The sequence below is a fragment of the Ambystoma mexicanum genome, chromosome 4q (genome assembly GCF_040938575.1).
Source record: "Ambystoma mexicanum isolate Mex_15411 chromosome 4q, UKY_AmexF1_1, whole genome shotgun sequence".
Taxonomy (NCBI): Eukaryota; Metazoa; Chordata; class Amphibia; order Caudata; family Ambystomatidae; genus Ambystoma; species Ambystoma mexicanum.
The window spans coordinates 1,082,509,705-1,082,518,272 of NC_090928.1; the positions used below are offsets into that span (position 1 = coordinate 1,082,509,705).

Consider the following 8,568-nt stretch of genomic DNA (forward strand, 5'->3'; position numbering starts at 1 on the left):
TCCGCCATGGTGAATGGCGGAATTACCGCCCCATTCCAAGGTTGGTGGGGCGGTAATTCCCCATTCACCATGGGCCCTTCCCCATTCCCATTTTTGCCCCATAGGGCTCAATGGGAATGGGGAAGGCGCTAAGTACGGTGCCGCAAATTGCGGCACCGTACTTAGCACCAAGGTCCCTTTGCGGCACCCTACTTTAACGGCTGGTAAAACCAGCCATTAAGGTCGGGTCCCGCAAAGGGACCTCGTAATCAGGCGTTAAGGGTTTGACGGCACCGACACCTTTTACGGTGCCGTTAAACCCTTAACGCCAGGGTCGTAATGAGTGTGTACTAAAAATACACTATGAAACTTTTTTTTTAAAGAATGTAATTGGTGGAGAACTTAGTCTCCAAGGCCAGGGCATGGTGACATGGCATCTCCTGATAACCTCACGCAGCATTCGTGCACGGACAGCGTGCACAGCCAGCTCCATGAAACACACTAACCATCAACCCTTTACATAAACAGAACTCCCTCCTCCCTGGAAAAAAAACATAAAACGTGCAGTAACATTGTATTATTTATCAGTCTCCGCTTGATACAATTGTTCCCAGAAAGACTCGATATATTCAGCTTGCAGGATTGCACCATTGAACTTTGTTAAAAAAAATGGAATTGGATGTATTTCCCAACTTGATTGACATACAATACCAATACCAAACCATCACCCGTCAAAATTTCGGGTCAGGAGAAAATCCGTCATATTGCACGATTGGAAATTGCAAACACGGTTTTGTACAAATGCACTGAGAGAAATTCACAGTTTCCCATTACAGTGACATACTGAGCTGCTCTGAAATACTGCTCAAGTTTGATTGCATAATAATACTGTTTGGAAATGTAAAGTGTAGTGCCTCAGCTTAGAAATGCACTAGTGACCAGTGCAGCCCATCGTAACCTCACCACATTGCTCCACTCCATTAATATGTTGCTTAAAAGGCTTCCACGATGCCAGTAATATCCAGCTGCCCTGCAGTGCTGTGTGGGTATGGAGGCACCATTACAGTACAAGGGCCTGAGCACAGCACAGTATTGCTGTGTACCTGGTGCAGCTTCTGTGTATGTGCACACAGATGCAAGTGCATACAGACAAGTATCGTCACGCAGTTACATTCCGGTGTTCTTGCATACCAGTAGAGACCTATCAGCAGCAAGATATACACCTACAGAAAGGTATACCTAAAGAAGGATATACCTTCATTAAGATACCGCACAAACACGTTTTTGCACACATATACATATACACAAATATTCAACTGCAAAACGAAGTGTATCTGCGTATAGAGAGTCAAACATAGAGAGACGCATGCACACAGATGTGTGTATACCAGCACACACACATCACACAGACATGCGCACGGACAGATATACTGATACACCTATATGCACATGCACACAGAAGGGCCCCTGGTCACCTCTATACCTTTACAGTGGCAGATATATACATGCACACAGAAATACCTACTCACAGGTATATATCCCCACATATATATATACCTACACAGATATAACTGTGCACATAGTATGTACAGGCACACCAATGTGTACATGCCTCTGCTTCTTACAGATCAGATATACGTATGGTATGGAGTAATATATCTTTTGTATTTAGGGAGACAAATGTAAAAATGCCAGGTGGTAAGACCTGGGTATACAAAACACAGATCACCTGCCTGTCCAAATTATTGTGTGCACATGCGGACTGAGGTTCATAGGCTCCACTTAAATTAAGAATTCTGCAGCACTATCGAACTATCAAGAACACTGATATGAAATATCCTATGGCAGTTCATTTTTTGGAACATCGTAACTAGGATGTCTGTTGCATGAGTTTTACAGGACTAGCTCACATTCCCAAACACCCACGAGCAGGCAATAGACAAGTGAAATTAGGACAACTGGGAGACAAGCTGATTATTCGTTTGGAAACGCTAAAACCTCCAGGCTTCAATGGGAATGAAGAGCTCTATGTGTTCTTTAATTAATTCATATGCTGGCAGAGGACTTGCACTATTTATGTGAACCATGGTTAACATTTTGCTGTTTGATTTTTGACATATTTTAATGCAAGTGTTGTACCACTGTTGTTTTCTTTTCTTGTTCTTTATCATTTTTCATTTTTGCAGCATTCTGTGATGTTTATGATGCAGCCAGCTACCAACAGAAACAATGTTTCTTAATAATGGTTATTGATTCCATTGGGAACCACTGAAGAGAGAGGGTACATGAGTTTTAAGATGTTGAACGTGTAACATGATTGTAGGTTACTTATTAGCGTTATATACATTTGCAATTTTGATCTGGTACTCGATTGCTATTTTGCACTATGAGTATAGTTTACATATGCATTGACTGGCTCGCATACCGTTGCATTTGCTGCTGGGAGTACATCACATCACAATTGTGGGGGGGGGGGGGCATATTGAGTCAGGGATGAATATTTAATGTGCATTTTATCAACAGTGCATTTGTTTCTACATCTTGCTACATCAAATTTAGGAATATTTTAGATTTTATATTTATTGACATTTGAATGGTGTTTATCCCTTATGCAAGCTCTATCATTCATGCACTTTAGACACCTAGAGAACTTGTTGGCTCTAAGTTTGTTTAGATCGTGATCAATTTTGCACTGGCATGCTTGCACTAGCTTACTCGTGCCATGCATTTACTTGCTCCACGGTCATTGGTTACATGCTGCTCGGTTGTGCACTTGCATAATTGTAGCTTTTGGGGAGCTCTCCTATTAGTGCTCTTTTATTAGGCATGAAGGTTTTGTAGATTCCCTTCCCCCTCCCATCTCATGCGTTCTTCATGTTACTTACATGTGTTCTTGATTCATCCATGAATTCACATTGCACTAACGATTAGAATTTGATTTTCTGGATAACTGCTGCTATATCTGAATTTCACCTATGTGTGATGTACAAATGTACTATTGTTGATGCAATTGCACTTTATTTGTCTTGACATTGTCTTTGCTGCCGCTGTACTTTTGTCTCCTGGTAAACTCATGCAAGAAGTGAAGTGGAAATAGGTTGCTGAATTGACAGTTGTCTATCCAGCAAACCATTGTTTTTCTATCTATTTAAGTTTCAGGCACTTGCCTCCATGTTGCTATTAAAGAATGTATTATTGTTGGAACTTGGCCCAGGGTTCAACGGATTTGTTTAAGAATTCTTGAACATAATCTCAATTATTAGTTAAAGATGTTGCATTCTGAAACTAGGCAAAACGATGTTGTTTCTAAGGGACCAGACACTAGTCAAAGATGGCCGACTTGTAAGAACATTGTGGTCCCAGGAACAGTATCATGTGATTACTGGGTGAACAGGAAGTCAAGATGTCCACAACTTTTTTTTTGCTGCTTGCAGTTATCATTCTACTTGCCATGATTTTAAATAGCAGTCCTAAGATGTTTGGTCTGTTTATATCTATGATTCAATAAACTTACAGATTTTCCTTTTTGTAACCCTTCCCCATGTGTACATGGGTTGCTTTTCGGCCATGTAGTCTGTGTCAGCTTTCCATTACAGTTGAACAGCCCGGCGCCATTGTGGTATTGACTCATTGTTTTCTTCTGGATCAACATTCTATTTGGCTAACACGGTACAAACAAACTGAACTATATATTTGCAAAGTGTATTTTTGCAGTGCAACGTCAGTGCAAAATCATGTTTGCAGTACAAAATGAACTTTGCACTGCAAAAATACACTTTGCACAGTTCCATGAATCAGGGTTTGTGTCGGCAGTGCAACGTCACTTTTCAGCAGTGTCACTTTGAAACATGCAAAAAATTCCATGACTCGGGCCCATAACATATGTATTTATGTGTGTGTATATGTGCGTTTTTAGATATGTTATATATATATATCTCGCCACAGATCTAACTACACTTGTGCATGAATGTCACAAACATATGTATATATATGTGACGTGCATGCATCTTTGCAGAGATGCGTACACTCATACAAATCTGAAAATAACCAACACACACACATTCCTGCACACAGATAGTCACTCAGATATACCTACACACCACTATAGCCATGCACCCAGGCATGCCACAGCACTCAGATGGACTTGCACCCAGGTATGCCCCAGGACCCGTGTCTGCCACCGCACACAGGTGTGTACTTGCACTCAGCTGCACAGTGACACACTTGTGCAGGCCTTCCTTGTGGACCAGAGAAAGTGTTCAGCGCCTATTCTGGACATCACCTGCCAAGCACTGGACGTGAGCGTGCCGGGTGGTAAACCCATTGCTTAACACATGCAGGAGGAACACGTCCCCTGTGAAATGCACTGGGGCGTCAGAACGGTGGCACGTTTATGAGAACAAAGTATTACAAAAGGCACTGCGTCGGATTGCTTGGCAGGCGCTGTGTGGATGCAATACTGGGGAGATGCAGCACAGTAAGCAAACGCAACCAGCAAAGACGCTTTGGCACTGCTGCCCTACTTCCAGGTGGCAAACGCCGGCTTAGATTTCTTGGATCCCCTTTTGCCCAACCCCTACCCCCGCGAAATTAGAATATAAAATAGGTTTCAACACACGTTAGTTCCTTCATTTCATTTAAAAAAAAAAATCAATAAATATACTATTTAAAAAAGTGGAGTCTTGCGTCACCATTGATGAAAGCACGCGGAATCCACGACAGTCGGATGGTCCTCAGCTCGGGCACCACTGGCAGAGGCCCCCGCCTGTCAGAAGCGAGGCCCAGATTGGGTTTCCAAGAGCGCCACCTGCTGTCCGTCCATGCACCAGTGTTAAATCCATGACAGATAAGCAGAGGCGGCGACGCAGCACAGAGACACGTGCCCCCAAAGCAACAAAAAAGTCGGCGATTGTTTCCATGAATCCGACTTTCCGAACGTGCCAATGCTGGGAAAGGGGGCCATTGCGGGGAGCCTATTATTCCATCCCTTCACCTCAGTTCATATAAGGCTATAAAAAGCAGCAGTGTATGTTGCATAACTTAATGCATGGCGTTGCGTCCTCCTACACGTGCAAGTAAAATGATCGTTCCCTCCATGCCTGAAGTTCTTTAAAACGGCATATTGTACAAAAAAGTATATATATGTGCATTCATATGTGTCTGCGTTTAAATCTGTCTTTCTGTATATACACAGGCATGTATGTATACAAACGTATAAATGTACATATATAAATGCCTTCAATTATGTATGATAGACGCATTTATGTATATAGGCGTACAAGTAAGCATACCTATACAAATATAAATTGATGTATACATTATATACATTATTATATACCTACATACGCATTCATAGGTGTTCGTAAAGACATACCCACATACAAGTGCACAGTACGTGCAGTGAGGGTATGACAAGTGCATGTTTTAGAGCTGCAGCTTCTTGCAGTGTGCGGGAAGAGGCTTCAGCGCATGAGGGATGGGCAGCTCCTGCACGCTCCTGGGGAAGTGCGAGGGGGGCAGGCACTGCAGCACAGTCTGCATGGCCCTCAGGTAGAGGGTGGCGGGCCTGCTGCCCACCAGGTAGCGGTACTTGTCGTCGCCCAGCAGCGCCGTCCAGTAGCCCGGGTGCTCCTGCAGCACGGCCTTCATCTTGAACTGCAGGCTGGGCCGGAAGAGCAGCAGGTAGTCGAGGCAGCGCTTCTTGGACTCCACGTTCACCTTGGAGTCCCAGAGCTGCTCCAGGATGACGTCGAGCGCCGTCTGGCCCTTGCCGTCGCGGATGCGCGGCGAGGCGCCATTGCCCAGCAGCACCAGGATGGTCTCGGCGCGCAGCAGCTCGCAGGCCAAGTGCAGCGGGGTCTTGCCGTCCTCCAGGTGGAAGCAGCCCGTGCGGTCGATGTAGGCGCCCAGCGCCGGCCGCCGGTGCGCCACCTCCAGGATCATGGCCAGGATGTCGCGGCGGTCGTAGGTGACGGCCATGGCCAGGTGCGGCGCCGAGGACGGGCAGCAGCAGAACTTGTCGCCCGGCATGCGCAGCGCGTCCTCCGGGAAGTGCGAGAGCAAGTGCTGCGCGTAGGGCCGGTGGTCGTGCACCACGGCGTAGAGCATGGCCTCGGAGGGCGAGTAGCAGCGCTCGCTGGCGTTCTCCTCCCAGTAGAAGCACTTCATGGTGCGCATGTCCTCCAGCGTCCACACGGGCTTCTGGTCGCGCACCGCCTGGTAGAACATGTAGGAGAGGAAGCGGCACTCCCGGCTCTGCTCCTCCTGCAGGCTGGCCTGGCTGACGGACATGGCTCCGCCCGGGCGGGGGCCCCGCGGGTGCTGGAGAAGGGCCCGGGCGAGGCTGGGGCCCCGCGGGTGCTGGAGAAGGGCCGCGGCGCCCGCCGGCTCGGGCGGCTGCGCGCCTCCTCTACTGCGGCGCCTCCGCTCAGTGATAAGATAACGCGCCTCCGTCCGTCCACCTCAGCGGCCTCGTCGCCACAACCTGGATTCAGCACCACGGCCCACTCAGCACCCGAGACGATCAGGCGTGCTCCAGCACCGCAGCAATAAGTCCTCGTCAGGCACCATGAAATGTTCTGTGCAGCACCGCTGCCTCCTCTCCCCCGCGGCACCCCGCGATTAGGTGTGCTCCGCCACCGCAGCTATCCGTCCTCCTCAGCAACCTCACCATGTTGCTCCGCAGCGTGCATCCGCAGGCGCGCTACAGCAACGCTCCTACCGCTGTCCTCAGCACACTTATCATGGGACGTGCTTGCGCTGTCTCCCCCCCTCCTCGCCCCTGCTATCGGATGCGCCCCAGCCTCTCCCAGCTGCGCCGACCTTCAGCCGATGCTCAGAGCCTCGGATGCTCCTTGTAGCTCGCGTCCCTCCTCCACCCTGCACGCACCACACACACACACACACACACACTGCAGTGGTTTTATACAGTGGCGCACCATTTCAGTGGCTTGGTTAACCCCGTCCTCCCCGGAGGCATGGCTACGCCGCTGCCTGAGGAAAACCCAACCCTCGCATGTGTCTGGGAAAGGGCAGGAGATAGCGCAGCCCGTGACAACCCTCGCATTGTCATGTCAGAGGCGCAATGTTGACAGGACGCCGCCTGGCACCTAGGGGTGGGAAAGGGGCGGGGGGAGAATGGCAGGTGAGCGCAGCAGGGCCAGCCCTCAAACAAGGAAGAGGGTGGGGGAACAACGGTGGGGTGGGGGGGCGCGGGGTCCGATTGACCGAATCTGGCACATATGCTTGCCACAGAACCAGAAGACACGACCTACATTATCACGTGAAGTTTTTTGTAACGGTTTTGTATGTATTTTACTGCAGCATGTTATAAATAATAGATTTGCTACAGTCAGGGGGCGAGGGTGAGTGTGCGCAAGACAGGCCTGGCATGGTCAGGATTCCAACTGCGGGTTCTTGCAAATCTAGTTACACACTCCCCCACCCCCACTCCGCTGCCGAAGGACGTGCAGTACGAGCCCAGATTACAAGGGAGGGGCGTATACACCCGCGACCTCTCCATCTAATCACCCCGAGACCCCAGGGCATTTATTTACTTGTGAGCCGTAATCCTCGACTACACCCTCTCTGAAATCACAACATTAACACTAAACGGCATTTTGTAATCGCCGGTCTTCGAGCAAAGCACACTAACGCATAACGCACCAACGCCATCACCAAGGCAGCAGACAGGCAGCATCACAACACCGCTGGCGAGGCTGGCATTGGCGCGTTGGCAGGGAAACATGGGGGTTTCCAAACGAAACGCATGGCTCCAGAATGGCACACCGTGTGTACATTTGCCGCCTTGGTGCGGACAGCTGTGCGACTCTGGGCCTCTCATATGGCAGGCTAAAGAGCCAAATGCAACTTTTAGAGTCAGCTTTTTGTGACGTGAAGTTTTGTTTCCAGTGGCTGCCGTGGCGAGCTATAACAGACTGGCAGAGCTGTGCAACGAAAGGAGCAGAATGTGTTTCACGCCCATTGAAACGTGTGTCCTTGGAGATGCACGTGGCTACCTTGACACCCAGAGGCAGGATTCGGGTCAAATGGCCCAAAGAAAACCGCCCGGCCAAGCTAGCTCAGCAGGTTCAGAGGCGGCCGAACATACATGCCTGTGTTACAAAAAACGACTCAGAATCTAGGAAGGAGCCGTGTTTCGTTAATTTCGCACCACCCCTGCCTGTGTAGCACAACTGAGTGTGCAAAATACTTGCAACAGAATCGACGATAACGAGGGCCTTATCACGACTTGGCCGTTACTGTTAGCCCGCTGCGCGCGGGGTTAACCAGCGCGCCTACCAACGCGTGGAATAATACGCGGGAACCGCAGGTGCTGTGAACTATCTTTATTAACTGCGTGGCGGCAACTGCCGCAACCCCGCTCCCGCCCCTCCCCTTCCCTTGACATCACGTCCGGGACGTCAATGTCCTGGCCGCAACGGCGGCCCGCCCACACAACGATGTGGGCTATCCGACATCTCCCCCCTTTTTAACATGTAAGTCCCACTGCTGTCCTTACCCCATCTCCTCGATGAGTCGAGTGGGCTTCATACGGCTCCTCTGGGGACCTCTCGACCTGCTTGGGGT

At 49.2% G+C, this 8,568-nt stretch overlaps 1 protein-coding gene across 1 annotated transcript; it reads right to left on the minus strand.

Moving 5' to 3' along the window:
* Window positions 1-541: 541 nt before the first annotated feature.
* LOC138468197 (ankyrin repeat domain-containing protein 9-like) lies at window positions 542-6,877 on the minus strand. The gene has a single exon (XM_069608654.1). The coding sequence runs from the start codon at window positions 6,268-6,270 to the stop codon at window positions 5,404-5,406; it is 867 nt and encodes a 288-aa protein (XP_069464755.1). The 5' UTR covers window positions 6,271-6,877; the 3' UTR covers window positions 542-5,403.
* Between the last annotated feature and the right edge of the window lie 1,691 nt (window positions 6,878-8,568).